The 13672-nt window shown below is 41.5% G+C and overlaps 1 protein-coding gene across 1 annotated transcript; it reads left to right on the top strand.

Moving 5' to 3' along the window:
* The first annotated feature begins 333 nt into the window (after positions 1 to 333).
* Positions 334 to 12843, top strand: LOC139157057 (amine sulfotransferase-like). The gene is made up of 7 exons (XM_070733402.1): positions 334 to 506; positions 4262 to 4411; positions 5647 to 5855; positions 6766 to 6892; positions 7473 to 7567; positions 9061 to 9241; positions 11911 to 12843. Exons 2-7 carry the CDS (start codon positions 4270 to 4272, stop codon positions 12021 to 12023), a joined length of 867 nt encoding a protein of 288 aa, XP_070589503.1. The 5' UTR covers positions 334 to 506; positions 4262 to 4269; the 3' UTR covers positions 12024 to 12843.
* Positions 12844 to 13672: the final 829 nt, after the last annotated feature.

Genomic DNA, 13672 nt, shown 5'->3' with positions numbered 1-13672 from the left:
TGTGCCACATGTTGGTGGTGTTTAACTTTGTGATTTGCAGAATGTTAATAATAAGCACTTTGGAATCCAAAGCTGCTATATTATTTTCAAATCCGTACAGAAGTTTAAACTGTTGAACTTCACAACGGCCTGTAGCTGATACATCTAGAACTCAGCAAGTGTGCAGAATCACTTTTAGCAAGACCCAAACACGGCTCACGTGCCCTGGTCATGCCTGTCAAAACATGCAGAATCATAGCTTTGCATTTTTCCCTAAGAAGGCTGGAAGGGGTGGAGTGAAATTCAATACAGGGGGAGGGGAGATGAAGGGGGCAGTTGTTTGTGTGTAAAACTGAAAGGAAAAACTACAAAGCAAGTGCAGGCTTAGCACCCTTTTTATCTGCGTGGCAAAGGTTGGGTTATAAAGGGAGTCAGCTAAACTATAAAAAGCTTTCCAAAGCTTTCCATTCAGCTCTCCCCACAATTTTAAATCCAATAACTGCTGCACCGTCCCCTCGTTCATCAAGGTAAGTCACTTGCATTTTGACACCCTTTTTATGCGCGTAGTAAATTTAGCAAATTAAGTTGTCAAAGGGAAGGAAATTGGAGGGCAGAGGCAGAGTTTAGCTGCAAGACTAAACTGGGGAAGAAGGAAGGGAGAAAGATCAACAAGTCTTTTCCCTCCAGCGTTTTTGTTCTGCTTCGTTTCCTTCATTGAAAAAAAATTGTGGTTTTGTGGAGGGAGGGGCTAAAGCAAGAGAAATGTTTTTGAAAGGTCATCTGGGAGCTGCCACCCTTGATGCATGGAGCTTGCTTCCCAAAATCAAAAACTAGGGGAGGCTGGCAGTCTACTCAATGCTAGCCCAGGGCCTCTCATTTGCACCAAGCACAGACTTATTTGGGAGCGTCTTTGGCATTGGAAGGGAATGCTCATGCCCGAACCTAGCCAAGCTCTTTCCTCCTGCTTGGCAGTTTTTGGCTTAGCAAAGCTTTTTGCTGTATCTACCTCCTTTTTGGACACAGCTGGGTGATGGGCTTCCTTCCTCCACCCTCTGAAGGTTTTTGTGCTCTGCTTATCAACCTATACCCCTGGTTCCCAATGTTCCCAAATTGCCACAGAGGGGCAACTTGATTTTTAATAGTAAGGTGGCCAATATTTTTACAATGAAAAGGAGGATGAAAAAAAAATGAAGAAAAAAGTACAACGTAAATAAATGAAACATTTATGTCATTATAAATAAATAAAATTAATAATTAAAACTAAAACTTTAAAAGCGATAAAACTTTATTAAATCTATATTTAAATTATTTTACACTTATGTTGAAAGCAGGGTTGTATAAAATTGAATTAATGAATTAATAAAGCATAAATCGTAATTACCTGAGTATAATATTCACTAAGAAAGAAATAATTTCATATTTCCATTAGAGGTAAACACGACGTATAACACAGAGGCAATGGTGGGAGACAAGTAAAATTCTCCTGTGCTTTTAATCAATTGCTTTTGATCTTCCAACTCAGTTGCTTATTAGAAGAGGTAAGCCCAGGCAGAACCTAGGGACAGCTTTGTCCATCAATACATAGAGGATCTGACTGTCTGACCTATTAACTTATTATCAAATTATTAAGTGCTTTTGCAAATGAGCCATGTTAATCATCCTATTGCTGAAATTAGTAATCTAATTTACCGCTGGCTTTGGTATCTGTTGGCAAAGAGCTAAGGAGGGTAACCACAAATGCTTCATTATGTAAGAAGTGTCAGGTTGTGCAGATGGGCTCCTTGCTAGAACAGGGAAAGTGAACATGGCATTTAGCTGTAGTGCTGTCAGGTTTTCCAGGCAAAGTCCAAAGATAGAAAGTTAATTATTAACATGTTAAAAACACATTAGAGGTGAAGAACTAAACTAATTAAGTAGACCCTCTATGCTTATTATGAGATGTTATATGTCTTCAATAAATCAGGTGATGAACTATAAGGAAATTCTGGTGTGCATTTGTGGTTTTCTGGTATAAAAACAGTTTGTTGCATATCTGCAGGAACACTTGAGTTGGACCTGGATCCCAAATGTGCATTTTTACTTCTGTGCAGATTCTAGTTTCCTTTACTCAGCATTATATTATCGTCCAATTGTACCAGATAAAATGAACCCAATGATGGACTGGGTCAAGATTTTCTAGGGGGGAGGAAAGAATGGGCCAATAACTATTTTTTTAAAAAAATTACAAAAATTATCAGAAAAAGATAATAGCAGCCTGTCTTAAACATTAAAAAATCACTCAACCCAAGTTTTAAATGTGCTGAACACATGTTCGATCACACAAAATAATACTGCTCAACTTTTTAATTACACCGTGTGCCCATTTTTACATGGAAAGTCAAGTGTGGAGGGTGTGAACTCCCATCCAAAATGGCAAGAAATGAAGGCTGCCATACACACAAATATCACACAAAGGCAGGTAGAGGGCCGCTTCGCTCTTGCACTCGCACTCCCCCTCCTTCTCCTCTCATGACACCTTGGTCAATTGTGCTGAGCAGGGAGATCTTCTTAGCAAGTGGCTGGCTGCCCCACATACACCTTTCCTTTTTGGCACTCGCTTGAGGTCTCCCTGTGTGTGCACACCCTCCTGGCTCTGCCACTGCCGGCCAGGTGTTCACAAGATGGAGAGAAGGAGGAGGATCACCTGAAGGGAAGCTTCCACCATGGCTGGCAATCATTCCTCAGCCAGCTTGGATTTCCAAAAATATCCAGAAAAGAAATAAAAGGGGTGACGGGCAGGGCCAACCAGTGATGGGATAGGGAGACACAGCATAGGGCCCAAAGACCTGCATGTGGTTCCGGAGCCATGGATTGCCGACACCCAGGTTAGGAAAAGAAAGGAAGTCATTTCTTGGAAGATGGAAGAGCTTGGTTAAGGCTACCAAGATACTCTCTCAAAGCAGAAGGTGAAGCCGGGTGAGAAGACACAGAAGGCCTTTGAGAGAGGAGCCTTTACCATTTACTCCATGGTTTCAGGCAGAGTATAAGAATTTAAATTCTCCATTTCAAAGTTCTTGCAAGTAGCTAGTATATATTTTATCAACACACAGTTATTTATAAAGCAAAAATAAATGTTAAAATCTAACAGCAGTTCTGATAACATATTTAAGACTTTTAGCCAATGACTCATTAAATATCAGCCTTCCTTAAATATTGAAGTGCTCTACAGGAATACTACTACTATTACTACTACTACCACTAATAATAATAATAATAATAATAATAATAATTATTATTATTATTATTATTATTATTATTATTATTATTATTATTAATAGTAGTAGTAGTAGTAGTATTCCTGTAGAGCACTCCAATATTTAAGGAAGGCTGATATTATTATTATTATTATCATCATCATCATCATCATCATCATCATCATCATCATTATTATAAAACAGCAGCAGCACCACCAACAACAATAATAAATTGAAAAAGAACTATAGTTCATTTAGGGACTTCTAAGTTACAATAGCACTAAAAGAAGTGACTTATGACCAGGGATGGACTACTGCCTGGACAGGGGGGGAATGCAGTGGGGTAGCGAAAATGAAGCTCCAGCCCAGAGCACCCAATTTGCACTAAAAGATGTTAAAAGAAAATGCAGGGCGTCCCGCAAAAGCCACACCCACTGTGTGGTAGTAAAAATTTTGGTAGCCCTTCACTGCTTATGACTTTTTTTCACACTGATAGCCTTTCTAGCATCCCTATGTTCGTGTGATCAAAGTTTAGATGCTTAGCAATTGGTTCATACTTATGACTGTTGTTGTGTCCCAAGGTCATGTGATCAACTTTTGCAACTTTTTGACAAGCAAAATCAATGGGGGAGCCAGATTCGCTTAACCGTGCCACTAAACTATCAACCAAAATGGTTTACTTAATAACTATGGTAGGAAAGATCATAAATGGGGCAAAACTCACTTAACAAATGTCTCACTTAACAACTAAAAATTTGGCCTAAATTGTGGTCATAATTTGAAGTCAAACTATATAACATAACAGAAAAAGAAAAGAGAATTGCAACTATTACGTTTTTTGACATTGTAATTAAAATTTCTTTTCTAAAGAAAACTCTCAGACACCAAAGAAGAACAGGAAATTTATTCTTTGAATTGGGAAGTTTTATGGATGTAAATTGAGTTCCTAAAATTAACTAATTAGGAAAATGTATCTAGTAACTGAATTAATAGAATATGCATCATAAATCTAGAAATGATTGTAGATTACTTTAATATTTTATCCCCAGATCTAATAATGGAGATAGTAGATGAGTTCCTATTTAAATACAAAGGATTTAATTTTTTACAAAAGATGACCTCACCTGAAATTATTGATTCAGTAGAAAGTTTTGAAATCCAAGATGATGATATATTTCTAATCACCTATCCCAAATCTGGTAAGTTTAATGATATCTCCTGAGGAACACTTAATCTTTTCTCCAAGACTGTTATTTAATTCAGTATTTTGGTTGCTGCAACTGTGTTATGCTAGAATGCACGGCCAGTGGCTTACCCCTGGCCCGGATTTGGCGCAGGGCCAGGGAGACACAGCCCTCGGCGTAGATGCCATCTTGTGGGCCGGGATCTCGTGAGATTTCACGAGATACCGGCCATCTTGGGACATCGGCTCAGGCCGATGACATCGGAGGGCGGAGCCTGCCATCCATATAAAAGGGCTATGCAGGCTTTCAGGCCTCCTTTTCGCCCCGACGACAAGCAGGCGAACACCCGCCCGTCCTCCCTATCTTTCAGTGTGCTATGGTGGGTCACCCTTAGGGGGCCGAATAGGAATTTTTGGCGGTCTCAGCATTTTCTGTGACCGTTTTTTCACCTATTCCACACTGCAGTGATGGATGGTTGGTTAGGGGGTGCTTCGCTCCCCGATTCAGGTTAATTGGCTTACCTTTGGTCATTTGGGTTGGCAGGTTAGGGACAGAAATTGGGTGGTGTTTAGCAACTGCGTGTTCTCCGTTGGGCATCTTTGGGGATAATTGGCAGGTTCTCTCCAAGGGCTCATGGTGCCTTTAGTTAGATCTGGGCAATTGGGGGGAATCTGCCTTTGGGTCTCACCCATTTCTATCCCCTTGAAGGGGTTAGATGGCGAGACCTCCCACATACAGGTGCATGGCTGGGATCCAGGTGAGGGCATGGCCCTTCACCTGGATCAGCATGGAGCTACGCCCATAAGTTGCCCCGGAAGTTTTTCTGACGTCATTTCCGCCCCGGAAGTAATTGTTTGACCCTGCGGGTCCTTGTAAGGCTTAATTAAATTTATGCTAATTTAATTAATAAATTATGCTAATTTAATTAATAAAAATGACCCAGTTTAAATCCAGCTCTCTGTGGCCGTGTCGTTACTTCGCCTCTCCTGCAATCAGATTTTAATGTCTGACATTGCATTAGAAGTCGGAAATATAGTTAAAATAAAGCTGCTAAATCTGCATTATCATCATTTTATTTTATTTTAGAGGACTAATTTTCTCTTATACATGCATCAAATATTTTAGAAGAAAGTATTGCTTCTCTGAAATTTACTATTTTTCCTGATAAGAAAGATTTCTCTATATAACGTCAGCATTCTCCAAATAATAATGGGTCTGGGTGAATTAATTTAATTATTTCTTACTTACAGGCACAGTGTGGACTCAGAACATTCTGAGCTTGATTTTTTATGAAGGTCATCGAGATGGAACTGAAAATATTACCGTGATTGAAAGAATACCATGGCTGGAGTATAATATTTTCAAGACAGATTTGACCAAACTCCCATCACCTCGTGTCATTTGTTCCCATCTGCCTTACTATTTGGTACCCAAAGGATTACGAAATAAAAGAACAAAGGTATGACCTATTTATACCTTGATTTTCTAATTCTATCAGTTTTCAACATTTTTGACTGTCCTATTAAATATATCTTGATATTTTATTCCACTGTACTCTATTGAGGTGTGTCTGAACTTCCAAAGGTGCAATCCAATAAGTTACTCTTGAATAATGTTTAGTTTTAATTTCTTCCCACATTTCAATTAAGGAATTTCTAATGCTATGTCCTTGAAAATACCTGTGTATAGTCCGTTTTCCATACCATACAAATGAATGTCATCCTATCTGTAAATCGTGCCCTTCTAAAGTCAAAAGTCTTTTATTTCTGAGCATCATCCATTATTTGATCCACATCATTGCCACCACTTGAAAATACAAATGCCAGTTTGGAAGTCCCCTAGTCACCTCCTTGAACAAGTATAACAGCTCTTTAATATGGAGCTGCTTTATACAATGGCCCTTGAAGAAGATAAGATGCTTCAGCTGGTGCAAAATTAGCACCATGCTATTTTGTGTGTTCCCCAAGAATTGTATACATTGTACTTCCACTTTGCAAACTGCATTGGCTACCAGTTTGCCTCCCGGGCCAATTCAAGGTGCTAATTAAAACCTTTAAAGCCCTTACTCTCCCCTCCCTTATCCAACTAGAGAGATATGGGGGTCCTGTCAACTAAGGAGTTTTGTTGGGCAGGTTCTAAGTAGAAAGCATTTTCCGCTATGGCCCTTCCCTAGGGAAGGGATGTCATTCTCCCAAAGTGGGGCTAGTCACAGCCCTGTTGACTTTCCGGTAAGTTCTCAAAATATTGTTTTATCAATGAGCTTTAAGATCCTTTGATAGAAGGGTGCTTATTACATGACTCCATGAGAGTTAATTGATGCACTTGTGTTTGTTTCATTTTTTGACCTAGATATTATTTTTCTGCTACAGATTATTTATGTGTTTAGAAATCCAAAGGATGTCTTGGTTTCTATGTATCATTTTCACAAAATTTCAGTCACATTAGAAACCCCAAAAGACTTTGATACATTCATGGAGAAGTTTTTGGCTGGCAAAGGTAAGAAGAACTTGATTACGTTGCTTGTCTTTTATTGATATTGGACAAAAAAGTATGAAAATATTTCAATCCACCCCACAAGGAGCAAAGAATCCACCCTGTCTCCTAAAATAAGATAAGAATCATGATTTACTGATGCAGGAAGGTGCGTTGAATATGTTTACAAATATTATTATTTGTAAAAATAATAAAGGTAAAATGCAAATCATAAAAATAAATAAATTTGCAGAAGAATAAAAAAGTTCAGATTGCTTCAAAGATCCAAATTAGGAAAAGCAAAAGCAAAAAACGAAAACAAAATAGAGATATCTTGACAGAACTGCTCTCCATACCCACTGCAAGTGAGAGTATGCAATCACAGTTGTTATGGCTCCCATTTCCTTGTCTCTCCACTACACAGTGTTCCTAGAGTAGCCCCCTCTATCATGCTTTGATCCGAAGGCCTCGAGGCTCATCAGGAGGAAATGGAGGAAATTCAACCATTAAGACAATCTGTTAGTTGGAATGCTGCAATTGAACTGAATCAGGTGATTTTAACACTGCTCTCATGTTTATGCTAAATTCATTTCTCTCCTATCAGTGGGCAATAGTTTGTGGCTAGACCATATAGAAGGCTGGTACACCCATAAAGATGACTTCAATATTCTCTTTCTTTCTTATGAAGAAATGAAAAGGGTAAGTTGCATCCATGTCATAGAACAGAATAATATTCTTTATTGGTCAAGTGTGATTGGACACACAAGGAATTTGTCTTTGGTGCATATGCTCTCAGTGTACATAAAAAGACAAGATACACCCATCAAAATTATAAGGTACAGCATTTAATGATAGTTATAGGGTACAAACAGGAGTGGGCCATACCGGAATCGGCTGGGAGTGTGCCCATGCTCCCCCCTTTGTGTGTGTGTGCGTGTGCGTGTGCATGATTTCCGGGTTTTTTAGCTTCTGCACATGTGCAGAAGCGAAAAAACCCTGAAATGGGCAAACAAGTAAGTTCCCGCTTGTCACTGCCCATCGCCATTTCCCCCCCCAACTGCCTGCTTGACGCACTCGCCTCTCACAAATTGTGGCAGCATGGGCGGTGGGGGGAGCCAGCGCGAGAGGCGAGCAAGGGAGGAACGGTGGGGAAAGGCAATGCTTGTGGCAGGGCAGGGCAGGTCCGGGGAAGCGCCGGTGGTGCGTGCACGCCTGGCATTGCCACCGGTGCTAGCCTACACACTACATGGCCGCCACCGGAATGGTGTTCCCCCCCATGCTAGGAAAAAATCATAAGGATATGAGCAGCAAGGTTACAGTCATGCAGTCATAAGTGGGAGGAGATGATTGTTAGGATTACGATGTATATACACACACACACAAACGTACACACAATTTAGAATTCCCAAATGTAATTCCCCACTTTTCTGTCTTTTTTACATTGTCATGCATGATCTACTATAAAGCTGTATCAAATTGCAAGATCTGAGAAATTCAGTATTGAAAATATGCATCTTCCTAGGAAAAGAACTATACTTGTAGTAGTGCATTTCTTACATAATGTCTTTTAAAATAAATGTGCATCACTTGAACCACCCTTGGCTATTTCTTAGAATAATTGTTTTCAGAAAGAAAAGAAAAATTAAAGTTAGGGAGGGAAAGTGAGAGGCAGCATTGAAATGCGAGTTATGTATAAGATAGTGATAATACAGTGTTCCCTCGATTTTCGCGGGGGATGTGTTCCGAGACCTCCCGCGAAAGTCTAATTTCCGCGAAGTAGAGATGCGGAAGTAAATACACTATTTTAGGCTATGAACAGTATCCCAAGCCTTCCCTTAACACTTTAAACCCCTAAATTGCAATTTCCCATTCCCTTAGCAACCATTCAGATTATTACTCACCATGTTTATTTATTAAAGTTTATTTAAAAAAATATTTATTAAAGGCAGATGAAAGTTTGGCAATGACATATGATGTCATCGGGCGGGAAAAACCGTGGTATAGGGGAAAAACCCGCAAAGTATTTTTTAATTAATATTTCTGAAAAACCGTGGTATAAGCTTTTCGCGAAGTTCGAACCCGCGAAAATCAAGGGAACACTGTATTAAGAATTCCCCAAATATATCAGCAACATTTTCCATCTTTTCTCCATTGTTATGGATGAACTAATATAAAGCTGTATCAAATTGCAGGATCTGAGAAGTTCTGTACTGAAAATATGCAACTTCCTAGGAAAAGAACTAAGTGAAAAGGTGGTGGATGATGTGGTGCATAAAGCTACATTTGATAGCATGAGAGCGGATTCTAGAGTAAACTACAGATTCATACCTTCTGATCAGATAGATTTCAGCAAAGGAGATTTTCTTCGCAAAGGTAAATCAATAGTAATTCATATTCCTGAGACTATGCTTATGGGACATGCCAGCCTTCACCTGAAGCCAGGATTATTGCCTTCATCTGAAGTTGTATAGACCAGTGTTTCCCAACCTTTTTTGAGCCGCGGCACATTATTCATATTTTCAAAATCCTGGGGAACACTGAAGGGGGGCGGGGCGGGGGGGCGGGCTAAAGAAAAGTTTGGACAAAAAAACCCTCTCTCTTCCTCCCTTTCGCTCTATTTCTCCCTCTTTCTCTCTTTTCCTTCCTTCCCTTCTTTCTCTCTCTCCATCCCTTTCTTTCTTCCTCTCTTTTTTCTCTCTTTCTCCCTCCTTCCCTTCCTCTATGTCTTTCTCTCTCCCTTGCTCTCTCTCTCTGTCTCTCTTGCTATCTCTTTCTTGCTTTTCTCTCTCTCTCTTGCTCTCTCTCTCTCTTTCACTGTCTTGCTATATGTCTCTTTCTTTCTCTTTGCCTCTCTTGCTATCTCTCTTTCTCTCTCTTTCTCTCTCTCTGTCTCTCTTGCTATGTCTCTCTTTCTTTCTCTTTCTCTCTCTCTCTGCCTCTCTTGCTAAGTCTCTCTTTTTCTCTTGCTATGTCTCTCTTTCTTTCTCTCTCTCTCTGCCTCTCTTGCTGTCTCTCTTTCTCTCTCTCTTTCTCTATCTCTCTTTCTCTGCCTCTCTTTCTTGCTCTGTCTCTCTTTCTCTGCCTCTCTTACTATGTCTCTCTTTCTTTCTCTCTCTCTCTCAGCTGACTGCAAGCGGGAGCCCTGACGGCGGCAGCTGGACGTGCTGCTGGACACCGTATATGCCAGGCCCGCAGCGCCAGCAGCACGTCCAACCGCCACCGTCAGGGCTCCCGCTTGCAGTCAGCTGAGAGAGAGAGAGAGCTCCCTCTCGCCGCCGACATCTCCCTGCGACTGCCTGCGGCCGCTGCGGCCACCCCCACCCCCCGCTCCCATCGCCAGTGCCCTCCCGCCGGGCCACAAAGGACACTTGCCGCAGGTCCAACCGCCACCGTCAGGGCTCCCGCTTGCAGTCAGCTGAGAGAGAGAGAGAGCTCCCTCTCGCCGCCGACATCTCCCTGCGACTGCCTGCGGCCGCTGCGGCCACCCCCACCCCCCGCTCCCATCGCCAGTGCCCTCCCGCCGGGCCACAAAGGACACTTGCCGCAGGTCCAACCGCCACCGTCAGGGCTCCCGCTTGCAGTCAGCTGAGAGAGAGAGAGAGAGCTCCCTCTCACCGCCGACATCTCCTCGCGACTGCCTGCGGCCGCTGCGGCCACCCCCCCCGCTCCCAACGCCAGTGCCCTCCCGCGGGGCCACAAAGGACACTTGCCGTGGATGCCAGAGAAGCTCCAGCTGGGCGGGGCGCTGCCGGTACTTCCGTCCCGGGGCTCCCGCTCGCAGCTGTCCCCCGGCTCCTGCTCGATGCCGCGGTTTTCGGCGCTCTCCTGCTGGGCTCCAAAGAAGGAAGGCGGCACACCTGGCCATGTCTCGCGGCACACCGGTGTGCCGCGGCACACCGGTTGGGAAACGCTGGTATAGACATATCCCAAAATCCACTCTTTCTACTGTACAATTATTTTGCATTAATCTGATTGCCAGCCTGTATCTGAGGCAGCTACAAATCTTTCTTAGCTCTACCAATGTTAAAATAATGTTCCCTTTTTCATCTTGACAAATTTTTGGCATGAATATAATTTGACTGTTTCTATGACCAATTTGATGCTTGCATAATCTAATGATCCTTAGGCGGTGGGATCATTCTAGTTCACACTAGCCATTTTGGGGTGATGGAGACATAGCCTCTTTACTCTCTACCCTGGGCACTGTCCTCCAGTCGTGAAACTACCTCCTTTAAGCCTATGTGAACATTGACAAGGCTCAAAGGACCATCAATCATTTCCTTTAACGGGGCCAGTTCCAACAGGGTGAATTCATAGAAACATAGAAACATAGAATTCTGACGGCAGAAAAAGACCTCATGGTCCATCTAGTCTGCCCTTATACTATTTTCTGTATTTTATCTTAGGATGGATATATGTTTATCCCGGGCATGTTTAAATTAAGTTACTGTAGATTTATCTACCATGTCTGCTGGAAGTTTGTTCCAAGGATCTACTACTCTTTCAGTAAAATAATATTTTCTCATGTTGCTTTTGATCTTTCCCCCAACTAACTTCAGATTGTGCCCCCTTGTTCTTGTGTTCACTTTCCTATTAAAAACACTTCCCTCCTGGACCTTATTTAACCCTTTAACATATTTAAATGTTTCGATCATGTCCCCCCTTTTCCTTCTGTCCTCCAGACTATACAGATTGAGTTCATTAAGTCTTTCCTGATACGTTTTATGCTTAAGACCTTCCACCATTCTTGTAGCCCGTCTTTGGACCCGTTCAATTCAATTATCATATGAACCTCACTTGCAGACCATTAGTTGCATGACTACTCTTCTATCAATTCTTCACTCTGTAACCCAGCTCTAATTAAAATAGTAAGGAACTAACTTCCTGCTTAAAAACTATAAATACAGATTTCTAAGAACTGTTCGATGGACAAGAAGGTGGCTAAGCTGTCATCCGGTAAAGGAGAAATGTGCAATGTCTCAAGTTAATTATGTTTTACAAACCATGAAACTGTTGACATTGTTTTAACCATTGCTTACCAGGCATTGTTGGAGACTGGAAGAACATCATGACTGTTGCCCAGAGTGAAAGATTTGACCATGTCTTTAAGGAGAGGATGGAAAAGCTGCCCTTCAGGTTCTGCTGTGATATTTAGGAGGATCCATGAGCCTATTTCCATTGTTTTCAATGGAGGAAAATAATGTGTGATGCACAACTTCAAATGGCTTGAAGCTGAGATAAACTTCCAAGAATGGTCTTTATGTAACCTTGTAATGCTTAATTTTCAACTCTTTAAAAATCAGAGAAGACAGCAACATTACATTTTGTGCTATTGTTAATTATAATAGAACCTACAGAAAACTGTTAATGCATGCCTCTCTGAAGTTCTTATTTTTATTTGTATTTTGATTCCAAATGTACCAGAATTTTGATGTTTGATGTCCCTTTATATAACATTTAAAAGAAAATATTTTCCTTATAGCTCAGGTGAGGAATCAGAATTAACTTTAACATGCCTGTAGTTGTTTCCATTCACTGCTTGAATCAATAGTTGCTTGCACTTAGGTCTTTGATCATGTCAAAGGATGGTATATGCGTTAGAATGAATCAGTGGTGGGATTCAAATAATTTAACAACTGTTTCTCTGCCTTAAAGACCGGCTGAGTAGGTGATGCTGAGTGGTCATGTGACTGAGTGGGCGTGGCCAATTCAACATCATTTACATCAAAGGGACCTCATCTCATGTGGCCCCTCACCTCGCCCGGCCACTTGCTTCACCTCCAAAAATGTTTGCAAAATGAAATTGCTTAAGAAACTCTGATTCCACTTGGGTTTAAATCTGATTTAAACTAACCTAATCTACCTCCGTGAGTCAGGTATCAAAGATCTACAATTCTTTCTTTAGTTGTACCAACCATATCCCGTTACTACAATCTATTAAAACTATACAGGTAGTCCTGAAATTACAACCACAATTAGGATCAGAACTTCTGTTCTAAGTAAGGCAGTCATTAATAATAATTTAATAATAATTTATTGGATTTGTATGCCGCCCCTCTCCGTAGACTCGGGGCGGCTAACAACAATGATAAAAACAGCATGTGACAATCCAATAATAAAACAACTAAAAACCCTTATTATAAAACCAAACATACACACAGACATACCATGCATAACTTGTAATGGCCTAGGGGGAAGGAATATCTCAACTCCCCCATGCCTGGCGGTATAAATGAGTCTTGAGTAGTTTACGAAAGACAGGGAGGGTGGGGGCAATTCTAATCTCTGAGGGGAGTTGGTTCCAGAGGGCTGGGGCCACCACAGAGAAGGCTCTTCCCCTGGGGGCCGCCAAACAACATTGTTTAGTCGACGGGACCCGGAGAACGCCAACTCTGTGGGACCTTATCGGTCGCTGGGATTCGTGCGGTAGCAGGCAGTTCCGGAGGTAGTCTGGTCCAAAGCCATGTAGGGCTTTAAAGGTCATGACCAACACTTTGAATTGTGACCGGAAACTGATCGGCAGTCAATGCAAGCCACAGAGTGTTGAGGAAACATGGGTGAATCTTGGAAGCCCCACAATGGCTCTCGCGGCTGCATTCTGCATGATCTGAAGTTTCCGAACACTTTTCAAAGGTAGCCCCATGTAGAGAGTGTTGTAGTAATCGAACCTCGAGGTGATGAGGGCATGAGTGACTGTGAGCAGTGACTAAATGAGTTGTACACAAATTTATGACCTATTTTGTTGTTAAGCAAACTCTCATGGTTGTTAAGTGAATCCAGTTTCCTACACTAGACTTGATTATT

Source organism: Erythrolamprus reginae, chromosome 1 (assembly GCF_031021105.1).
Source record: "Erythrolamprus reginae isolate rEryReg1 chromosome 1, rEryReg1.hap1, whole genome shotgun sequence".
In the NCBI taxonomy this organism is placed as follows: domain Eukaryota; kingdom Metazoa; phylum Chordata; class Lepidosauria; order Squamata; family Dipsadidae; genus Erythrolamprus; species Erythrolamprus reginae.
This window is presented reverse-complemented; position numbering and strand designations above follow the sequence as displayed.

Coding starts and splice junctions, on each gene's coding strand:
- LOC139157057 (XM_070733402.1), top strand. CDS start 4,270: ATGGAGATAGTAGATGAGTTCCTATTTAAATACAAAGGATTTAATTTT. Junction 5,856..6,765: donor TACGAAATAAAAGAACAAAG/GTATGACCTATT, acceptor TTTCTGCTACAG/ATTATTTATGTGTTTAGAAA. Junction 7,568..9,060: donor CTTATGAAGAAATGAAAAGG/GTAAGTTGCATC, acceptor ATCAAATTGCAG/GATCTGAGAAGTTCTGTACT.